The sequence below is a fragment of the Colobus angolensis genome, unplaced genomic scaffold (assembly GCF_000951035.1).
Source record: "Colobus angolensis palliatus isolate OR3802 unplaced genomic scaffold, Cang.pa_1.0 Scaffold76, whole genome shotgun sequence".
Taxonomy (NCBI): Eukaryota; Metazoa; Chordata; class Mammalia; order Primates; family Cercopithecidae; genus Colobus; species Colobus angolensis.
In genome coordinates, this window is record NW_012121376.1 from 5,630,162 (window position 1) to 5,654,780 (window position 24,619).

General features: G+C 42.0%; 1 protein-coding gene across 1 annotated transcript in view; it reads right to left on the reverse strand.

The window, feature by feature from the left end:
* Nucleotides 1-24,619, reverse strand: part of USP10 (ubiquitin specific peptidase 10) — a 75,912-nt gene that overhangs the window by 32,523 nt on the left and 18,770 nt on the right. The window contains exons 2-4 of the mRNA XM_011928089.1: nt 13,634-13,702; nt 7,140-7,200; nt 1,844-2,884 (exon numbers count right to left, since the gene is read on the reverse strand). Coding sequence (XP_011783479.1) covers nt 1,844-2,884; nt 7,140-7,200; nt 13,634-13,702 — 1,171 coding nt within the window. The remainder of the gene's footprint in view (nt 1-1,843; nt 2,885-7,139; nt 7,201-13,633; nt 13,703-24,619) is intronic.

Below are 24,619 nucleotides of genomic sequence, written 5' to 3' on the forward strand. Positions count from 1 at the left end.
GGAGATGGAGACCATCCTGGCTAACACGGTGAAACCCCGTCTCTACTAAAAAAATACAAAAAACTAGCTGGGCAAGGTGGCGGGCGCCTGCAGTCCCAGCTACTCAGGTGGCTGAGGCAGGAGAATGGTGGGAACCCGGGAGTGAGCTGAGATCCGGCCACTGCACTCCAGCCCGGGTGACAGAGCGAGACTCCGTCTCCAAAAAAAAAAAATGAAGGTTGTCAAATGTTCCAAAAGGTCACATCAGAAAGTATTACAGGAAGCCTAAACGAAACAGCTTATTTTCACTTGGCTGCCAGGGTAAGAATCTGAAGGTCCGTCTACCAAGCTGAGTAGAATCCAACCTAACGACACAGCCTCTGCCTCTTCAGCAGGCACAGCCATGGGCAGCGTAACAACGTTTCGGTCAACGACGGACCGCACAGATGATGGTCCCACAGGATTCTAATGGAGCTGAAAATGCCCTGCTGCCTAGTGACGCCTTGATGCTCCTGACCCTGTTCTGGCCCAGGCTAATGTTTGTGTCTTAGTTTTTAAGTTTAAAAAGTTAAAAACTAATTTTAATAGAAAAAAGCTTATAGAATAAGAATAAAAAGGAAGAAAATATTTTTGTATAGCTGTACAGTCTGTGTTTCAAGCTAAGTGTTCTCATGTGTCAAAAAGTTTAGAATTTTTAATTTGAAAGTAAAATAAACAGTAAAAAGGTGACAGTAAGCTAAGGTTAATTTCTTATTGAGGAAAAATGTGTAAATCAACGTAGTACAGCCTAAGTGTACGGTGTTTATAAAGCTCGGCTTTGCTCAGTACTGTCCTAGGCCTTCACATTCACTCAGCAGTCATCACTGACTCACTCACCCAGAGCCACTCCAGTCTTACAAGCTGCATTCATGATGAGTGCTCTGTACAGGGGAAGCATTTTTCATCTTTTATACCCTATCTGTACTGTATCTTTTCTATGTCTAAATGTGTTCAGGCACACAAATACTTAGCACTGTGTTACAACTGCCTACAGTACTCAGTAGTAACATGCTGGACAGGGAGCAATAGGCTGCACCACTAGCCGAAGGCTCTACCATCTGTATTTGTGTAGTACTCTCTGATGTTAACACGCACATCTCAGAGCACACATCCATCGTTACGCAACATGTGGCTGTGTGAGCACACATACCTCTTTCATACCGTGCTGTATTTCTGACTTCCTACTGTAACTTTTTAAAAACAATCTGTGAATTATGCAGCTTTCTACTTTTATTGTAATTGTTTTTACCTTGGAGCCTTAGCACTTTAAAATAAAATATTAACTTTGGGCTGAACTCTTAACATTATTCTCTTCCTTTCAAGAGCTGACCTTGATTTATCAAAATTCTGAATAGAATCCATTTACTCAATGCAAAACAGGCATAAAAACAAAAACATGTTATTTCACAAAATGCTTTCTTATATCTTAAGAAATATAAAAAGGAAGGAGCACACAGTGAGTACAAATCAGGATTATCATACCAAAGGTATATCACAGAAAAAGTCGATTACACATTCACACCCTGGAGCAGAATTACTTGAACAAAAGGCAAGAAATGGAAATGTAACTTGTGAACGGAAAAGAATTGCTAACAGACATGGATCTTTCATTTAACTAAAGTTACGACAACCCTCTCCTCCCATTTGTTTCTATATTGTCTTACTTCTAGAGAACATTTAAGACATAGGCATTCTTCAGACACTGCTATTAACACACAGGTAATCTACCATTGTTATGGGTAACACTCTAACACCACAGTCTATAAGACCGGTTGATGAGGTCTGTTCCCATCTTCACTCTAGATTTGTATCTTTTCAACTATACCTGCAATCTTTATGGCTACGGGATCCTCTGAAACTGGAACAAGCCCTTCTTTGACTTCAACCTGCTTTTCAGAAACCAGGGGAGATATGGCGGGAGGGGAATACTTAGTTTCCACATAGGCCATCGGCGAGGAGGAAGAGGGCTTAGAATCGTGAAAGAGACTGGCCCAGGACTTGGGCTGGCTGACAGGAAGGGTGCCTGATGCAGAGCCTGTGCCGTCAGCCGGAGGTGATGCACTCTCGGGTTTGGTTGGGTCCAAGTCTATGCTTTCCGTGGTGTGCAACTCCACCCCATTGGTAGCTGTGCCCTCACCCGAGGATTCAAGTATTTGTCCATTAGCAACTCCAAGGTTTTCAGTAGTATCGGTACCAACGCAGGGCTGAGCCCCAGCTGTCCTTGACAGGGTGTCTCTGCCAGCCTCTGCAGGGAAACAGGACTGACCAAAATCAGCCCCAGGGCTCCCCTCCGGCTGCCCTGCAGTCCTGGTGTCACTGCCGAGTGCTCCGGGGAAAGGACTGTCAGGCACAGTGTCACTGACAGAGTCCGTGGAGTTCTGGGGGCTGTTACAAGTCCTGGGCGTAACTGACGGGGGCATGTCACCCATAAATTCTGCATCCTCTGCACTGACACTGTTCGGGACTGCTGAACTGGCATGGCCATTGACCAGGGCTTCTGTGGAAATACTATCATCACCGCCATCTTTCAAATAGCTGTAATATCCAGGTGGCCGCTTTTTCTTCTTTTTACGCTCCCTTTGTCCGAGACCACCTGAGACACCATCGTTTTCCAAAACTTCGGCCTCCACATTAGAACTTCCATCCAAAGCGAGGGCAGAGCCTGGGTACTGGCAGTCGATGGAGCCACAGCTCGCTTCTTCACTGATACCATCAGGGGTTGTTTTGGAAGTTGTACAACCGAGAATAAACTCAGGGGCCTGAGGGTTCAGTGTGCTTGAAATACTGTAGCTGGGGGTTCTCGGCAAAGTGTCACTGGGTTCGATGACTTCATTGACACCAAACTCAATTCTCTGATATTCTTGTCCTGTTTAGAAAACAAACTCTTAGTTAAGAACACAGTTCTACAAACTCTAAGTACCAGTAATCACTCACTTTCTCTTTGAAAATGAGAACTTTAAATTCTCTTCCTAATCAACAAATCTATTACGTCCTTTACTTACGCGGAACAATTTGCTGAAAATGAAACTACAAAACTATTTAATTTGGGGATATGAAAAGCAGAAGCCTGTACTTATCTTCCCAGCTAAGGAAGGCTTTCAGAAGGTAGACATTAAAATAAATTTGTAATAAAAAGCAAGTAATATTTTGCCAGTTTAAAAATATCCCTCAATGGAATCTGACTTTCTTATAGCTGCCTTATGCCTGAGATAAAGGAATATGTATTTTGGACAATTTAAATTTTGAAAGATCATGACAACTAACTTAGGGACTTAAAACACAGTTAAATCAGCTTCTCTAGGTAACGTGATTTGATTAATTCCAAAAACATGAACTACGCAAACAATCCTATATATACTGGATAGGAGAAATTAGAAACTACAAATTTAAAAACAAAAAAAGATGCCAAAAAAAGATTCATCAACAACAACAACAACAGAGAATCCTATATATAAAGGCACACTTCAGAGCACTCTTTTGAATTCTCCATCTCTTGGTCTCCTCCACTGGTAACTTTCCATTAAGTCTGAAAAGTGGCCCTGACATGAACACACACGAATGTCCTCTAAAGCCACACTGGATTAACTCCATGGGTGGTAAAGCCTTCCGAAAATACCAAAAGAAAAAGTTAGAATTGTGAACTTTTCAATATCTCTTGGGAAGCGTTCGATACTTCCTTCCCAGGTAACCACAATCCACATATTTCATTCATGCTAAGACAGATGTTTTTTTATAGTTTACATCTCTGAAATTAGGTTAAGTTTTAGAATCAATTTTGTCTTTCAACAGACATCAAGCATCAATGTCACCTTACATTTGATAAAAAGTTACGCATTTTGAAGTTAAGGGAAGGACATGTGCCTTCTATTTCATCTTTAATGCATAGCTAAAAATTTCTTCCAGGCTAGCATTAAGGGGCCAATTTTTTTTCAAGGCATGTATCTCAAGAAAAGAAACTAATACCCAAAGAACGGTGTTCTACTGCAGAGAACTGAATATATTTTACCTTGGAAGGACCCCTAGAAGTCTTTTTGTAGAAGAAAAAATACAGACTCTGAGAAGGGCCAGTTATGTGCAAGTGAGTGGGCAGGAGGCTGGAGCTGAACAGCCTCCTGAGGCCTCCTGAATCTTTGTATGCTTTGGAATCACCGCCCCTCACTGTGGGGGGTGGGGGTGGTGGCAGCACAATCCTGCCCCAACAACAGCAAGTTCCTGGAAAAGAACACTGATGATGATTACACCTAACAGCAAGTTCACGCATAAAGTCATGACCATCTAATTCCTTTGGCTACTAATTAAATTTTGTTTCCTTACTTTGAAAAGAATTATCCAGGGGAACTGAATTTATTATCATACCTAGGGGCTGATGGTGATGGTCCCTTTTGGTTCCAGGCATCCCCTACTCCCTGATGTTCTGGGGCTCTCAAGACTCCCTGGATTGAAACGGGTGTGCCTGGGGCAGAACACTCCACGTGGAGCCTGCCCTTTGAATTCAGGCTGTGAAATCACGTTCGAAACTAGAATGTGTTGTGTCATTCTGCTTATGCAAGACTGATTATTTCTAAGACAGATGTGCTGTCCACATCTCAATTCTCAATCTTATCAGAACATAAAACATTCTAGAACGTGATGTAATGTGAACAGAACTATTTCAGTATGTTACAGTTAGTATCAAACATTTACTCAATACCACGTTTGATCATCTCACTAGAAGGCGGATTCCTAGCCAGCACAGTTCCTCTTATCGAGGAACACTCACAATGGAAGCACGTGCCTTGCACCGCATGGCGGAGAGCTCGGAGCCCAATCTGCCAGGCAGATGAAGCACAGGAAGGCCTGCATGCTTGGCTTCAACAACCCAATCAACACATTAGGAAGATGGAAACTCAACACTCAGGTAATGCAGGCAGAGGGTCATAAAACCATAAATCCCAACACAGCATTTCTCCAAGGCTGCTCACTGCAGTACATGCAGTAGAGTGGTCTGGACTATAAGGCAGGGGGTGAAGGAGGGAAACATACAGAGATTAGTAACACAAGGGCCCTGCTCAGGGAACTCACATTTATTAGGGAGACAAATACAAACAACTGAGAATGAAAACATGGAGGGAGGGGAGAGAAGGCTGTGAATAGCTCTAGAAAAAGGATTCTTCTGGATGCAGGAAACAGTGATCAACTTCCATCAGAAACTAGAGAGGTCAGTGGAACTTGATGGATCACTGAATTGGTAAGGGCAGGGTGAAGGAGTGGTATCTCAAGCTTTAGGAACATCTAAAACAGCCAGTGCTTAAGGTGAAGGACACCCATTCACCTTGATGTGATTAATACTTGTTGTATGCCTGTGAGAAAATATCTCATGTATCCCATACATATATACACCTACTATGTACCTATGAAAATTAAAATACAAAAAAATTTAAAAACACAAAAATAGAAAAGGCCGAGGTGCAAAAGGGAAGCCACGATGAGGTGCCTCTGCAAAGGGCTTGCTGCAGCTGGAGGTGGTAGGAGGGAGCAGAATAAAGTATCCTAAACCATTCATCCAACAAATGTACTGAGGGCTTACGACATTCCAGATACTACAGGCACAGTGACAGACACAGAGAAATGGACCTTGACATCAGGAGCTGAGCAGTCTGGAAAGGGAGGCAGGTCCATGACCGTACCCACAGGCTCTGTACAGTCGAACAGGCACTGGGAGAGAAACTAACGTCATGGAAACACGAGAGACCCAGAAAAGGCTGCAGAGAAAAGCGGGCCTGTCACTAACTGTGCAAGCTGGTGGCAAGATTCCAGTCGTGTTTTTGGCAGACAAAAAAAAAACAGGACTTAGAGGGAAGAGAGCAAAAAATGGAGAAAAAGGGCCAAAAAGTAGTCACCGAAAAGGGCAGGAAGGCTGGAAGGAGGGAGTGGGAAGCAGAACTCCAGAGGCTGGGGGAGCTGGTGGTGCCTACCGCACAGGGAGGAGGGTGAACTTAAAGAAGTGATGTGCATGGGAAAATCATGGCGCATTTGTAAGCACTGGATCCACACGAGCAGCGTGCTCACTACGTTCAAAGCATACAGTGACACAGAAAGTCCCACTGACTCAGATGCCTGAGAGGCTGACATTAGCCAATTAAAAGGTGGCTCAGGTGGCTGAGCAGCCTGGCTTTCAGGTCCCTTGAGCTTCATTTATTTTATTACTTGTCCTAAGTTATTGTTAGATCTGCTCTTTCCCTTACAGTCTCCCACATTTCTTATAACTCTAAAATTTTAGACGTAATCACTCCCTGATGTTACCAGAGATAAAACGTTTGGTTAGTCTTTTCAAGGTTTATACTGAGGCCTAAACTCTAACTAAAACCGCTTTCATAAGTCTGACCATGCTAACTAAACAGGGAATCCAAACCCCTAACTCTCAAAGAAAAAGTTTGGCATCAGTTTCCTGGAGGCCAGCAAGGGCCTTTAAAGTGATTCAGATTGAAAAATGATCCAGACAGGTTTGAACTGTGCAAGGGCAGCCTGCAATAATTAAATGACCTTGTTGGTATTCCAACACTGGGTACACTTAGGCAGTGCAAAATCACTGCATCTCCATAAGCACCATCTCTGATAATCAGCTCAGTGTCTGTGATGGAGACCCAAAAACGTAACAGACCAAGAGAAGAAGAGGTGACCTGAGCTCCCAAGAGTCAGCGACAGACCAGGACATGAATGTAAACTGCAAGAACAACAGATTCAAGCTGCCCCTTAGTTTACAAAGAACACAGGCTCAGAAGCTAGCGGGCGCTGGAGCCAGCAGGCTGCTTAGCAACAAGACCCAAAGCTCCTTCAACTCCAGCATGTGCTGATGAAGAGTAACGTACCTGCTGTACTCAGAACTGTTAGGAAAAAAAATTACTCAACAATCATTTCCTAGACTAAATAAATGGCTGGCACTCCGAAGCACAGGACATGCTTTAAAACTAATTTACTAGTCAAAGTGATTCAGCGATTAAATACATTACAGTTTACAGCAAAAAGTTCAAGCTGCAAAGAAATGTTTATTCAAATGGGAAAACAATGTTTACAGGTAGCCTGCCCACCCAGCATGTATGGCCAAAATTCCCTTCAGGGAAATAAAGAGAGAACTAGCTTACCATCAGGTAGTTTATCCACAGCCTGTGTGCCACACAGAACTGTTCCACTGTACGGAGGAAGCTGCACAAGGAATCAGAAAACAAATTTTAATTCAACAAAATGTTAAAACCAACACATACCATTTAATTAAGGCAACAATTCATTAAAACTCTTTATCCATACAACTTTGCATGTCATTACTTTTAGCAGAATAACATACATGAAGAGTCAGTGCAATCTAAATCATCGTCATTTAAGGAAAAAAACACAATAGAAATGCTTTCAAATATTTATTACCATTAAACAGATCCAAAAATGAAGCCAAAAGGAATAAAAATGAACTCCAATGGACATGTAAATCAGCTACAATAAAATGCTTATGATACATCCTTCTTTCCACAGGATGTTAATGACTGACCATCCAGACCATAGACACTTGTTCACGCACTAGCGAAGATGGCTCTTCCTGACTGCACCTCTTATTCACGATCACTACATTGCAACACAGCCAGCAGAGGCTGGGACCAGGTCCACGGTGGGAGAGCAGAGGAAAGCCCACTAGAAACAAAAAGCCTGGTGACTGCGGCTCCCTTTTTAACACAGTGCCTTAATTAAAGAAATTGACAGCTAGAAGTCACATTCCTTGTTTGGAAGACAGAAAGCAGAATGGGAACTATCTGATCTCTTTGTAAAAAGCTGAAAAGGTATCTCAAAAACAACTTAAATTTTTCTTCTTCCTAGCTGTTCCATAACATTTATTGAAGAGTTGGAAATGCTTCCAATGGACACACTGGGTGTAATAAAGTTTAGGAAGGGGGTGGGCATGGTGGCTCATGCCTGTAATCCCAGCACTTAGGGAGGCTGAGGTGGGTGAATCACTTGAGGTCAAGAGTTCAAGACCAGTCTAGCCAACATGGTGAAACCCCATTTCTACTAAAAATACAAAAAATCAGTTGGGCGTGGTGGCAGGCACCTGTAATCCCAGCTACTTGGGAGGTTAAGGCAGGAGAATCATTTGAACCTGCGGGATGGAGGCTGCAGTGAGCTGAGATCACGCCACTGCACTCCAGCCTGGGCAATAGAGCAAGATTCTGTCTCAAAAAAAAAGAGTTTAGGAAGAAAAGGGGTAAGGTAAGCAGAGACAAACTGCTACCTGAGGGCAGAACAAAAGAACAAAAAGACATTCTGGTGCAGCACTTCCCAAAGTCTGTTCACTGCAGTACAATGGCCAGTGCAGGAATGGCCGTAGGGTCGCAAAGTTCAGAGGCTCCTGGGTAAGTCTCATGCCCAATACTGTATGAGAGCTGCTGCTTGATTGGCTTCCTCAGCCGATTTCTCTCATGAAATCTCAGCACACCAATTCAATAATCACAGCAATAAAAGCTTCTCTCTGCAAGTAACCCAGTAAGTTCTCTTCCCAGAGAAATACAACAAACAGGAAAACACGGGGCAATTCAAAAGAAGCCTTCAGGAGTTGGCAGCTGCACTTATCTCCACCACCAGGGGGCAACCTAGTACTCATCACATTGACACGGAGGAGAAAACATTCTGTGTGCTGAGGGCTACACTAGCCTTGGCACCCGCAATGCAAAGATCATTCCACACACCAGCATTGACGCCGGCAGGCACCTGGAGGAGAGAGGTGGGTCTATACAGGCAGTGGACACAGCGGCCATGTGTGTCTCAGGAAGCCTCCGATCTCATTCAAAACGCTCTGTGGTCACAAAGGACAGTTTGGAAATGATACACAGAATGCCCTCTCTTTTTCTGTTAATGACATTAGGATGCCCTCTGGTGACAGAAAGCTGTATTATTTTGAGGCATGAAAAGTGTTCTGAATCACTCTCTTTACACAAAATCATTGTAACATCAAGAAACCATCTTTTTCCGAGTCAAAACAGTTCTATCACTATTGTATCAATGTTCTCTTCACACTTACAGTATTCTGTTCTGCTCAGGGAAGACAGAATACTGAAGAAAACCTCCAGACCCGAAAGTGCAGCAGGCCAGGAAGACGCACAATTTGGAGAAGGGATCTCTTCACCCATCCACTTCAAAAGCCAGTGCAAGGCAGAGAGCTGTGGGAACCCGGCTCACCATCTTCCAGCTGCCCCTTCCTCAACATTCAACCACGGAGTGTGAACACTCACTCAACTCCCAGCCACTCCCACAACACACAGAAGAAAACCCCAGCAATCGGGAAAAATACACAGATGACGCTGAGGACAGGCAAGTGGAGAGGTGGGGCCAGTGATGCCAGGTGGCACTGACTGAGGGTGGAGAGGCTAGAGAGGCTGTACCAGTGACACCAGGTGGCACACATCCTGCTCCTCTTCAACAACTCTGGGGAGGAGGTCCTGTTATTGTGGCCCTCTGACGGATGAGGAAGTCAGGCGACACTGCTAGTAAGAGGCACTGCAGGGATCTGGTGAGACGACCACCATCAAACTCCCGGATGACAGGGATCCGGTGAGACGACCACCATCAAACTCCAGATGACACTGCCACCTTCCGTAAGCGTGCTCAACACACTTACTTTGATTTGCTAAGCTGATAAAAAAGTGCACCTGCAGGAATGCCGGGTGGGTTGTGGTACTGTAGAAATGCGTGTGTTTTACTCTACAGGCACACAGCACCTCTCTTTCAACAAACCTCCCTCACACATCAGATGCCCTTAGTCTGCGGTAACTGGATATCTAAATACACAACAGAAGAAAAGTGCAAGGATGGTTCGAAGTTCACTCATTAACTATGTAACTATTTGTAAGAATACAAAGTTCAAAAATCAAAGCAAAGACATAAAATTCCCTACACAAATGCAAAATGAGCAAGGGGAAGCACTGTCATCTGTGAACAGTCATGTTACCACGCAGTCCGAAAACAGCGCTGCGGCCTTGTGAAAAGGATACTTGGGCCTGTGGCTGGGGAGGTCATGTTCTAAAGTCTCCCTCTGGGGCTACCTGTGTGTTCTGCTTTCCGTCTCAAAGGCTCTCCTGACCCACAAAGCCCTCCTTTAAAATCCCATTAACACACCAAATTAAGAACTGTCTCGGCCGGGCGCGGTGGCTCAAGCCTGTAATCCCAGCACTTTGGGAGGCCGAGACGGGCGGATCACGAGGTCAGGAGATCAAGACCATCCTGGCTAACATGGTGAAACCCCGTCTCTACTAAAAATATAAAAAACTAGCCGGGCGAGGTGCCGGGCGCCTGTAGTCCCAGCTACTCCGGAGGCTGAGGCAGGAGAATGGTGTAAACCCGGGAGGCGGAGCTTGCAGTGAGCTGAGATCCGGCCACTGCACTCCAGCCTGGGCGACAGAGCAAGACTCCGTCTCAAAAAAAAAAAAAAAAAAAAAAAAAAAAGAACTGTCTCTACTCTCTACACACGCCCACACCACACACACTGCCCACTGCCAACACTACGTCATCGGGAGCTTATTTACTCAGTCATGGTTGGGGTGTGTGCTACTTCCAAAACTGAGATTCTGGAAACTGTAAAGAACGGTGAGCATTTCCTCTTTCTGAACATAAATAACAGGATTATGACTGAGGTTTAAACATGCTTATTAAATAAGTTGACTGCATTTTTTCCACTGGAGAAAACCATTTTTAAATCACTGGAGCCCAGCTCTAGAAAAGATACCAGCTACCTGTGTTCACCTGAATTTGCTTCTCCTGATTCCACTGAATTACTAGCCACCTATCTTGCCGGTGGCAAGCTGCCAAGCAAGCAAACTAAAAGACAAAGCAGTCCTCCGTGGGCAGGAGTGGCGCTTCTGCAGGAAGGCAGAACGCTCTTCCATTTTAACACCCCACATTTCTTAATTTGGTTTTTCAATTCATGGCCCCATGTAGAGAAAACAATGTTTGATCAAGCTCCTAATAGCCGAGAAAAAGCATATGAAGAATTCGGCTAGATTGTAACTTATGCCACGGCCACATAGTAGTAACACTGCATGTTTGAGCAGCAATTATGTTACCCGAGAGATAAAAGGCCAAACTGTGCTGTGCAAGTGACATGCCCTGGCCACTCCCACACCCACAGGCCCAAGTGACACGCCCTGGCCACTCCCACACCCACAGGCCCAACCACATGCCGCCCCAGGAAAGTGAGTTCCTGTGTAATTATGTGCTATTATAATTCAGCCTCCTGAAGATTGGGAAAAGTAACTCAATTCAATTATGTTAATTAGTCTGCATTTCCCTTTCTCAGGTTACTGTGATTTTGATAAACTCTTTTCATACCCCTCCAAACTTCACTGTATGCTCAAAAATAAGAAAAACAGAAAAGTCCAAGTAAGGCCAGACACACTATGAGTTCTGAAGCTCGAACTCATTTTCATGAGACACAGTCATGTCTACTGCGAATAAAAGGTTTGGCATAACTTACCATCTGTACCCTTACTAACATCTGTTACTCACTAGCTATCGGACCATACATTAGCTGATCTCCCAACATTTCCGTGACGTGAATAAGCATTCTGCATTTTTTCAATTTAAAAAACAAAAGAGAGAGAAAAAAAATGGGAGGCCTGAAAGGAAAGAACATGCCCAAGCCCTCCGAGCCTGTGGAAGTGGCAGAGCTGAAGCGACCCCAGGCCTTCAGACCTGAAATATGGCGCACTTTTCACTCTCCTATCCCATGAAAACTCAAGTTTTTGTCTACTCACTTGCAAACAGACAGACACCCATCCACATGTGCACACACTTGAGAAAACCAGTAGCAACTAAAATGTATGGTTACATCAGTGTGATGTGGGAAAAAATGCGAAACCCCCTTACTAAAAAAAAAAAAAAAAAAAAAAAAAACCACACACACACACACACACAAATGACTCGGGCCTGGTGACACACACCTGTAGTCCCAGCTACTCAGGGGCCGGAGCATGAGGACTCCCCGAGGTAGGGCAGGGGGTCAAGGCTGCAGTGAATTGTGATTGCACCACTGCACTCTGCACTCCAGCCTGGGCAGAGTGAGACCCTGTCTCAAAAGAAAGAAAAAAAATAGAAATAAAAAAATAAAACAAAATACGTGGTGTTTATATAGAGATAAGCAACAGGCCCACAGAATAGCACACTGGGAACCAGGGGAGATGCACTGCCCAACAGAGCTGACGGGACAGCTAAGGGCTGAGTTCCCAATGAATGGTGCGGAGGCACCTGCCAGGGCCACAGGGACAGGGAGTTGGATGCCACCTCACATGTATGCAGAAGTCAGTGCTCGATACTCACTGAAGCGTGAAAACAAAATCTGAAAACTTTTAGAAGAAAACAGACAAATGTCTTCATTATCTCAAGGATGGGAAGAATTTCCTAAAGATATTTTTAAAACTAAAAATCCACAAACTACAAGGGAAAAAAATCAATTCAGTTGACATTAAAGTTAAAAGTGTACTCCTCTTATCCACCAAAAAACAAAACAAAACAAAACCAAAAAACCCAACCCCAAAAAGGTGCCTAACGTGAAGCTTAAAACCCTCATGCTAAGAACAGATGCTTGTAAAACCAAAGATTAATCCTAAAATCAGTAAGAAAAAGACAAGCTACTTGATTTAAAAATATGGACAAGGAATATAAATCAAGTAATTCACAGAAGAGGACATCCGTGTTGCCAGTAGACATGTGAAGATAATGAAATAGTGCCCAGATGTTTGTAATCTGGCAGATGTAGATTAAAACAATGAGAATCCATTTACTACACATCAGATTCACAAAAATTTTAAATATGCCAACACCAAGAGTTAGCAAGATTTTTTTTTTTTTAATACGAACAAGAAAACTCCCATGCACTGATGATAGGAATGCAGACTGTTAAAATCCTAGATAGCAAACTAGCAGTCTCTAGTAAAACTAAAGAGGCTCAGTCCACAAACCCAGTAATTCCATTCCCAGGTCTATGTCCTGGAGGAGCACACAGAGGGGCACAAGGAGACATGATAAAATACATTGACTGCAATATCTGTAATGGCTGAACTACAGACCTAAATGGCCCTCGACAGGAAAACACGTAAGCAAATTGCGGTATGTTCAATCAGTAGTACTGAGCAACGGAAATCAAAGAACAAGAACACATTTCTCAGCATAAAGAATACTACGTTAGCTTAAAATAAACGACAAAATGATGAACACAGTATACCATTTATGTGACATTTTAAAGCACATAAAACACTACAATTGATTATGGTGATATACACGTATACGATAAAAGGTGAAAACCAGTCAGGACCAATATTTCCCAACTTCAGCAGAGTAGTTACTTCTGGGGAGCGATGGGAGAGAGGTCCAAAGGAGGCTTCAATTGCATCTGTCATGCTTTATTTGCTTTTCAAAGTCTAATAAAGTAAATACAGCAAAATGCCAAATCAAATGTCAGCCAAATCTAGCTGGTGGGTTGAGGCATTTCTCATATTAGTCTCCGTATTTTTCTCTACATTGGAATTATTTAAAAAATTAAAATAGAAACATAACTATTAATTGTACCTACCCATGTACTCACTGAAACACAGTTTTGTCTTACCTCAACTGAAGATCGAGGAGTCACAAAGAACTGATTGAATTCATCAGGGCTAAAATCTCCAAAAATATACTGAAAAAAACAAGAGAGTCACTGATCACATAAAATATACAAATTATATACTTTCAGAAAAAATGCTACATATTTTAACAATCCTATGCAACATTTGGGCCATAACCCCCAAGATCCTTTCTCAATTAAACAGAGGATCTGCAACTCAAGAGTTCTAGGTTGTTTATATGAAAGAAATACTTCTGAACTTTTCCTACAAATTGTCCAAGAACACTATGAAACTGATAAAGCTTATTTTGAAGCAAGTCAATTTTGTATGCCAAACTTGTCGAGTCCTGCTTGCAGGAGAGTTTTATTGGTTCACAAATACTGCCAGTTGTTCCATTTACCTTTCTGCTGACTCATGCCACTACCTCCATTTCCGTTTTCTCTGCCAAACATACTAAAGAAAAGCAGAAAACGTGGTTCAAATGGGAAGACAAGGAAATCCAAAAAAGGAAAATGTTAATGATCCTGATTAATGATCTTTAAAAATATCTATATAACTTTTTAGTTTAAAAATGCATTTCCACAGGACACACAGATACACATATTATCAGACAGACAAAGCCCTTGTTGCAAGCCCTGACTTCACAGAATTCAGAATGCGACTTTCTGGAAAACGAAGTGGTTAAACTGCATGGATGTGAGTCTGGCAAGTGCCTACCAGTTCATATTCTCCATGGAGCTCCAAGAAACAAGTCATTGAAGCCTGGCGCAGGAGCTCACACCTGTAATCCCAGCACTCTGGGAGGCTGACATGGGCGAATCACTTAAGGTCAGGAATTCGAGACCAGCCTGGTCAACGTGGTGAAACTCCCATCTTTACTAAAAATACAAAAATTAGCCAGGCGTGGTGGCATGCACCTGTAATTCCTGCTGCTCCAGAGGCTGAGAGAGGAGAATCGCTTGAACCCGGAAGGCGGAGGTTGCAGTGAGCTGAGATCGTGCCACCGCACTGCAGCCTGGGCAACAGAGCCAGACTCGCATCTCAAAAAAAAAAAAAAAAAAAAAAGAAGTCACTGAGAAGAATTAGCATGACTAGATTTCCACAATGGAGAAGCACTGATTCATTCATCTAATCAATAATTATTTAGAACCTACTAAATGCCCACGTATTATCAGTATTGGGTATAAAAATGGTAAACAGAGTGTGGTTCCTCTGTTCTTTTTTTTTTTTTTTTTTTTTTTTGAGTCGGAGTCTTGCTCTGTCGCCCAGGCTGGAGTGCAGTGGTGCGATCTCAGCTCACTGCAAGCTCCGCCTCCCGGGTTCACGGCATTCTCCTGCCTCGCCGCCACCGCGCCTGGCTAATTTTTTGTATTTTTAGTAGAGACGGGGTTTCACCATGTTAGCCAGGATGGTCTCGATTTCCTGACCTCGTGATCCGCCCGTCTCAGCCTCCCAAAGTGCTGGGATTACAGGCTTGAGCCACCGCGCCCGGCAAGGTTCCTCTGTTCTAGTGGAACTAAACAGTCTAGTAACTTGCAGGGAAATTTACAAGCCAAGTGACTCAAAAATAACCAGTAACTAAATATTACATAAATGAGTAACACTCATTATTATTGTAAATGTGAATAAATGGCCACTAAATGCAATACCCTACTCGTAAGAATGCACAGAGAAAACATTTCTGGAGAGCTCTTTGACAACATCTACCAAAACTATAAATATACATTAAGAACAAAAAAGTTTTCATATAATATTTACACATACTTGCAAAAGTCTACACAGAAATTACTGATGGCAGTAGTGAAAACAAACAGAGCCTCAAAATGGTTCAGAAATGATCTTCTGAAATACCATCACTGAAAGGTTACACCTTCTTCTCGTCACCAACACTGGGAAAAGATGATATGAATTTCACTAAGAAACCCTCAAAGCAATGGAAGGGAAAATTCTATAGGCTAAAAGGAAACAGAAAAAATGAGCACAGACTATCACAAAAAAAAGGAGCTATCAGAGATCATGAAAGTATTCATGGAAATTAGATTACTAATTTTAAATCACTCAATTAAAAAACTCGACAGAATGTCTTAATAGCAAAATCAGCAAGGCTATATAAGGCAATGGGGCAACATTTTGAAAGTTCCAAGAAAAAAGGATTTTGTTCCTAGAATGCCCAAGTATTTTTTCATAGAATTCTATAAATTACTTTTCAAGTGCAAAAGAGAAAGAACATTTTCTGTCACATGCGCCTTTTTCTTGTGGGGAGGGAAGAAAACTGCTTAAGAACTCCAGAAAATGAATTCGAGAAACACAAGAACGATAAAGAAGTAAAATCCAAGAAACATATGGCAGCTGTGAAGTTTAATGCAAATATTAAGAATAAATAAACTAGAATCATGCTGTTTTGTTTAATATCGATAGTAGAAGGGAGGCTACTCAGTGCACATTGCCTATGGGGGGTAGTCCTGCTCTGCAAGGAGCAGTTAAAAAACAAAAAAAGTATAGGCCAGGCGCGGTGGCTCACGCCTGTAATCCCAGAACTTTGGGAGGCCGAGGCAGGCGGATGGTGAGGTCAGGAGCTCAAGACTGTCTCGGCTAACATGGTGAAACCCTGTCTACCAAAAATACAAAAAATTAGCCAGGTGTGGTGGCGTGTGCATATAGTCCCAGCTACTCAGGAGGCTGAGGCAGGAGAATCACTTGAACCCGGGGGGCGTAGGTTGCAGCGAGCCGAGATCGAGCCACTGCACTCCAGCCTGGCGACAGACACTCTGTCTCCAAAAAAAAAAAAAAAGATAGTAGAAATGCTATCTTAAAAGTTATCCATTTTATCTTATGACTAATAAGAAAGGTTTTTTACTTCAGAATGTGGGGAAGATACCTAAGGATAAGAAATCAGAATGTTCTGCAGGAATATTAGGTATTTTCTTTAGGAAGGTTTTCTTCCCAGACAATGGAAAACAATAAACATTTCATGTTTATTCAAATCATACTTCTAAGCACACTTTCTTATTTGAGTTCATATACAGTCTAAAGTCTTTAGATCTGGTCAATCCAGTAAGAAAACTAAAAATCCAAATGATTTGATAAAAATCTTGGCAGCAAAGCAGGAGAGGAGGAGAAAACAGGATAGGATTCCAAGCCACTAACACATACTTCCTGTTTCAAATGCAGACACCAAGTGGCTTCAGCATGAGTCAGCGGCAAACGCCCTCAAGACATGAGCTGGAATGCTCAGAAAGGGTTCAGTGAATTTTTTTTCTCCTATTATTTTCAAATGTATTAGTTTTACTTAAGTCTTTATTTTTAAAGTATCTGAGAAAATTTGTTATAGATTTTAAGTGTGTTTTTATTATAACTTCATGTCAATAATTTCTCCACAGATATGTACCTTCAACCTAATTACAAAATTAACTGGGGGAAAATGAGGAAGAACTTTAGGTATAGACACTGAGAGATTTTCAAAATACTATAAAAAGAAGAAAACAATCTCAGTGTAAAAAAGGTAGGAAAATAGAATATTTATTTGTGTTGCTATTAATAACATATTTGTGTTTGTTAATAATATAGATATTTGTGTCTGCATAAAGAGACACTGGAAAGATCAACAAGAAGAAATGTGACCCTTCACCTCCGGGGCAGGAGCGCTGAGTGGACGCAGACAGGAGTGGAGGGGATTTCCTAGCATGTCTTTTGGAGGTTTTTTTTTTTTTTGAACTGTATACTTTATTCAAAACATTAATTATAAAAAGTAAACACAAACAACAGACATCACCTTACAACTCTTCAAACACACCCATTTTGCACAGACATCATTTCATAAGCATATTAGTTTCAAGATCTCATTGACAACAGGTTAGGACTTGATGAAAATGTGTCACCCAAAACCTACACCATAAGTAACTGCTGACTACCAATGATGCAACCCTAAACTATCATTTAACACCTGACAAATGGCCAGCCACACCTGTTCTGAACTCCAGCTTGATTTCCTTAACACTGGCTCACACAGCTCAATAAATGACTCCATCAAAATACATGTGAATCATATTTAAATCCTTAAATGCATGAGCTCTTAAAAGCGAGCAGTTACACTTCACCAATATTGAAAACCTGTCCTTTCGATTTGGTAACTGAAAGAACAAAGGAACCTGCTAAGAAGTCCGTGCCATGGATTTAAGAGCATCTCTGCAAGGCCTTCAGCCTCCCGGGGAACCTTGGTTAGAACTTCCATCTCCTGTACAATGAGTATTCCCCATATGCTCATAGCAGATAAACGACATGTATCTTTTTCTTATGTGCCAATACATATATAACTTATACTCAAGCAGGAATTCTGATACAATCCAATAACTACACATAAAGGAATCCCCTATTTGGGGAGTGAACTATCAAACATCAGTAAAAGACAAGTCACTGATATCACAAGCTAGCGGAATCCTAAGAATAAAACGGAATGTCTTAGAATTGCAATGCCCATTTTGAAAAATGATAAATATTTCTTTCTAGGCAAAGTAAGCTAGCATGGTAACCATTCAAACACGGATTATGAATGACAAAATAATCCGTATGTATGTGAAGGTTAAGACATTTTCGTATTTAACAAAATCATACGCATCAGTCAAAGCCATACAATGAAGCAGCATTTATTATCAACACTATTCCAGAAGACAAAGTGTTGCTTGGCCAGACTCGGGGGCTCACGCTTGTAATCTCGTCACTTCCGGAAGCCGAGGCGAGCAGATCACTTGACCTGAGGAGTTCAAGACCAGCCTAGCCAAAATGGTGAAACCCCCCCCTACTAAAAATAAAAAAATTAGCCGGGCATGGTGGCGGGTCCCTGTAATCCCAGCTACTTGGGAGGCTGATGCAGAATTACGTGAACCTGGAAGGTGGAGGTTGCAGTGAGCCAAGATTGTGCCACTACACTCTAGCCTGAATGACAGAGGAAGACTCTGTCTCAAAAAAAAGAAAAAAGGTGCTGCTTATAAAATAGAATATGACAACTATATTGGGAGGAAAAAAGCTAATTTTCTGATATGCTGATAAAATTACAAAAGGAAAAATGGCCAAATATTTATTCAATAGCAAATACCAGTGAGTGGACAAAAATTATAATTTTGATAAAACTGCAAAAGGAGGCCGGGCGCAGTGGCTCACTCCTGTCATCTCAGTACTTTGGGAGGCCGAGGTGGGCAGATCACGAGATCAGGAGATCGAGACCATCCTGACCAACACGGTGAAACCCCCTCTCTACTAAAAATACAAAAAATTAGCCGGCCGTGGTGGCACATGCTTGTAGTCCCAGCTACTCGGGAGGCTGAGGCAGGGGAATCGCTTGAACCTGAGAGGCACAGGTTGCAGTAAGCCAAGATCACGCCAGCCTGGGTGACAGTGAGAAAAAAAAAAAGGAAAAAAGGCCAAATATTTACTCAATGTATTTCAATTATGTATGCAATTTATTCAATATATGGCAAACACCAGTGAGTGACAATTATTTAACTAAAATGACATGTGACTAAACGTTGAAGCAAGGCATGTTTATGACACCAAAAAGTTTATCACAGAAATTCAGGACAGCCAATTGCTACTAAAATGTTCTGGTTTCACCATCTCCTTCTCCAAAAGCCTTCCTAATTTCCAATCAAAAGTTATTTTAGGTGTTTGGTAAAATGAGGAATGTTACCAAAAGAGGGCAGAAGAAATGCTGATGAAAGAAGTCAATATCCTCAAAGGCTGTGGGAAACTTCCAGACTACAAAAAGCTAGAGACACGACAACTAAATGCATTTCCGGACCCTAGACTGTATCCTGTGCTAGAAGGGAAAATTCTAGAAAGGACGTTACGTGGTCAACTCCCAAAATTAGAATACGGACAGTAGGTTAGAAAAAAGTACTGCATCAATGTAAATTTGTGAAAGTGGTAACGTTTTACTGTGGTTATTTAAGAGAATATGCCTATTCTTAGGAAATACACATTCAAGAATTTAGGAGCAAGGGGCTAGGGTGTATGCAATCTTCCCTTAAATCTCAAAGAGTTCAGAAAAACACTGTATGTCTGTATATTTGCATGTGTTAGCTCACGTCTGTGTGTCTGCAAGCTTGTGTATCAGTATGAGTGTGTATGTGCAGAGACAGAGAACTCGAGCACACACAAATGATTAAGCAAATGGGTTTAATCTTAACAGCAGGTGGATCTGGGTAAAGGACTATCTGGGGGTTCTTTGTACTATTTTTCTTTCCACAACTTTTCAGGTTTGTAACTTTCCAAGTAAAGAGTTGTTTTTTTTTTTTTTAAAGCTAACACTGAAAATTGTGAGGTTATGAGGAAAACCTTTACCCTCTCCTTACGTTTGACTGTTTAGTGTTTTCTCTCCTCCGGAAGATTAATTTATTTCAAAGGCTGTTACATGAGCGGGGAAAACCGTAGGTGTTTGGTAAAATAAAGATGAAAATAACTCGGTGTCTGACTTCACAGGATTTACAATCTAGTGGAGAAGGAAATGCCACTGATGACATGAATTAGTTTTGCCCATAACAGAGCCATATAAAACACAGAACAATTCAGTTCACATGGGAGACTAAAAAGCAGGAATAAGTTATTCTTTCTTGTAATTTCAAAGAAAGTGCAGAGCCTAGGACATATTGGTAGCTGTCATAAAACTAAAATAAAAGCAGGTAACTGGAGGCCCTGTCAGCCATGCCACACTATAGAAAATGTGACACTGCAGCAACTAACTCTGCCCTTCCCACAGCTACACCAAATACCGTCTTAAGGAAAGACTGCGAAGCCGCCTAAGGTTTCAGCAACCCCCGCCAGAGTCACAACACTGGGGTCAAAAGGAGGAACCAGAAAGCAGTAACAACCGCGTCCTGAGGTTGCATAGGAAATGCTCAGGGGCGGGACGGTACAGAAATGCCTGTGATTCGGGGAGCAAACTACAAGGGCTTGAGGCATTTCTTCCCCTTTTTAAAAGGGGAAGTAAGACTGTGAGCTCTAGCAGCTATTCCCCTCCACCATTTCCCCTCATATCCCACCCGGCCTCCATCCCAGGCTTTCAAAACGCTCACTGTTCACATCTTTACTTTCTGATCCTTTCTCAAGAGGATGTGGAAAAAACTATACAAGAAACACTTCAAGAAAAGGGGTGCAAGCCCACAGCACAGCAGGGATGGGAACTAAAGACACCTTACTTCCTGAAGCACAGCCTGCTGGCTGGCTGGCTCAGTTTACCTTCTGGAGGGGTGTGGAGGCCACCACAGCCCTCAGAGGGCCTGAGTTTAGAAACCCTGGGCAAAGGTTTAGACAAAGTGGGGAAAACCAGTGTTCCCGCTAAAGGAAAAACAAAGACCTTGCCCTCAGAAATAAAGATACATTCCTCCATCTCAGCCCAAGGAAGGTGAGAAGGAGGAAAGACATCTAATGTTCACTTGCACAACCTGCGGGCTACAGCTCTCCCGCGGGAACTGCAGGAAACACCACTTTCGGCTTCAGCAGACACTGGGGACTATCAGTACAGCATGGCACTAGGGGGCGCTGCAGCACAGTATTCTGAAAGTCTCATCTCCGAAAATTTGAATAAATATGTAGGTTACTCCACATTAACATTCTCTGCCTTCAAAAGGACTGATGGAAATAGGAGATCAGCCTTGAGGTAAGAACATAAATACTTTGCTGTTGCATTTGTACTTTGCAGTTTCCGAGGCAGGTGGACAACTATGACCAATCTCCAAGAACAATCTCCCATTCACAGAGGCACAGCTAAGCCTCACAGGGGTAAATGGTATAACCAGGTCACAGTAAAATACACAAGAAGCTGAGAAGTATAAAGTCTTCTCTCTCTTCTCCTCATCCAAATAAGCTGAATTTGGGGAAACATGAAAAGAGCAATAGACTGTTTTGAGTGATTAAAGCCTTAATCTCAATTATAAAATGAAGGCATGTTGGACCAGACAACCTCTAAAACTCTTCCCATCTCCAAAAGGATCTCTTGGATCTAAAAAGGATTAAGAAACACAGGTTTGAAAATGTCATCAGACAGGCCCGGCACGGTGGCTCACACCTGTAATCCCAGCACTTTGGGGGGCCGAGGCGGGTGGATCACCTGAGGTCAGGAGTTAGAGAACAGACTGGCCAACATGGTGAAACCCCGTCTCTACTAAAAATACAAAAAAAAATTAGCTGTGCGTGGTGGTAGGCGCTTATAATCCCAGCTACTCAGGAGGCTGAGGCAGGAGAATTGCTTGAACCCAGGAGGCAGAGGTTGCAGTGAGTGGAAATCGTGCCATTTGCACTCCAGCCTGGGTAACAAGAGCAAAACTCCATCTCAAAAAAAAAGAAAAAAAGAAAAAGTCATCAGACTAATAATGCATGCTACAACAGGATGACTTCGAAAACATCATATTAAGTTAAAGCCAGACACAAAGAGCCATAAATTGTTTCTTCCATTCATATGAAATGCCCAGAATAGGCAAATTACCAGACACAGAAAGATCACGGTTGCCAAGGGCTGGGAGAAGAGAATGGGGGAGCGGGAGGCGGGGTTGCTAATGAACATGAGCTTTCTTTTAGGGATGATGAAACGTGCTAAAATTGACTACGGTGTTAGCTGCACAACTCTGTGAATATACTAAAAACCACTGATATACATACTGAAATACAGAAATTCCACAGCATGTGAATTATATCTCAATAAAATAAAGTTTTAAAGAAAGGTCGGTACTTGTGTCAAAAGAAAAATTTTCATTTCTTTACTAGGCTTTATGAATCAAAGCCCAGTAAGTAATGGGTGCTAGCTGATATCTACTGAACAATCACTGTGTGCTTTCAACTTCAGAAGGTGGTGTGGGTGGTTCTGAGGACATCTGGAGATGACACTGTCATCAAATAGTGAATGCACAGCAGGAATTTCACTGATTTAACAACATGCACTGAGTATCAACTATCCACATGGGAACTATGCAAGACTATGAGGGGTAAAACTTTGAATACAACACATACAGGGGTCTGGGCAGGGTGACATTTACAGTTTTATTACAGTGCAAGCCAACTGCAAGCTGCACTAAGTGTCACAAATGGCAGAAGCCGACAAAGGAAGAGGGAGGAAGAGAAGTTTTGCTGTAGCCCACTAACAGGGCTACAGCAAAATTCTGCTTTACTTTCTCGGGGCAGAGAGGTCCTGAGAAGGGAACAAAGCAGACAAACTATCACAAAGTCACTCTCACAGGCAACCTCCTTCCTTGAAATTCAAATGTCAAAGTACTGCAACTGAGTGTCTACTTCTCTGCCTGTCTGTATATCCTATTTCTACTATTAAAGTGTTATCAAAAAGTAATCATTTTACCTTTCAAAGTATGGTTTTCAACAGGTTGGCTGTATATTAAGTGTTTTCATGGAGATTCCGAGCTAAAATTTCATTCAGAAATTTTAGATTGAATGGCCAAATTAGAAAGCATGATTCACTTAATAGAAACCCACTTTCACCAACTTTCCAGTCCTGTGTCTATATTAGAACTGTATTACAAAATGGCCGTTAAATTTTAACTCGCTTTGCTCTTAACTAGTACTAAACACCAAGGTAATATAGATAGCCCTCATTATTGAATAACCTGCAGTGTAAAATTGCTACTGTATGAAACAGAGCAGATAAATTCGGGAGTAAATTCAGTCAACTTTATCTGGGATAGCCCTAGCCCAAGTTCAAGATTCCACCTACTTTCATACTCATTACAATCACCTTGGCGTTGACCTTCAGAAAAAAAGAAATGGAAGAAGAAACCAAAAAAAAAGAAGCTGTAACAGAAGCAGTTTTATCTTTGCTGGGGCCAAGGATGAACAAAAGAAGAGGCTGCCAGGGGGCTCAATGTCATTCTGGAGAATGACAGAACTGGTATCTTGATTATGGAGGTGATTATACAAATGTGTATGTCTGTTAAAACTCATGGAAATATATACTTTAAATGGATGAAATTCACTGCACATATGCTATACCTCCATAAAGCTGATTTCTTTTAAGTACAAGAATCGAGTTAGCTCCATCTTTGTCTAGCCAGAAGTTAATGCAGTACACTTGGCATAGAGGAGGTGCTCAAAACAGCTTTGTTGAACAAATGAATTCAGGAAAAGGAAGATGAAAAAACCCACACAAATAAAAAGCTCTAAGGACAAGGAATAACTTCTCCATACCACACAGCAGTCATTGCGACTTCCCAGATGTCAGTGGGCTGACAGTCTTAACTTGACCACTCTGAATGGTTTTTATTCTCATGTTTTTATTATCACCAGAGATGTTCCAGCAAGGAGTACATCTTTCATTCTCAAATATAATCTTCAAATAATCAAGAAATAACACTTACTTTTAAAGTATAACACTTAAACTTATATTTTAAAATATAACATGTATTCAAGATAAGTGAATTAAGCTTTACAGAACACTTTAAAGGAATACCTATTCTGACCTAAAGAAAAATCATTAACAACTACCATGTGATCCATCTCCCAAGCTAAAGAGAAACCACTTTTCAAAATCTTAAGTTTACTGGGGGAAAAAAGGGCCAAAAAAACCCTTGGATGTGATCAGAAGGTATCGGGGCAGGTCAATTCTTTTAAAATTGACTTTTATTCCCCACCCCCCATCTTTGACCCTCAAATAAGACCACCTTGTGTCCAGTGTGAAGCAGGCATGCATCCTGTATTTCTTGGCCCCTCCCTCCTGCTCAAACTGTCTTTCTGGGCACATTTCAATAAGAACCACATATTCGTACTCAGTTTCACTTTGCTGTCAATGACAGGAACTCATGTTCCTAGAGACAAAAAATTATCTTTTAAATTGATGTACTATAAAGTTAAGACGACTGAGCCGGGCACAGTGGCTCACGCCTGTAATCCCAGTATTTTGGGAGGCTGAGGCAGGTGAACCACTTGAGGTAGGGAATTCGAGACTGGCCAACATGGTGAAACTCCATCTCTACCAAAAATACAAAAATTAGCTG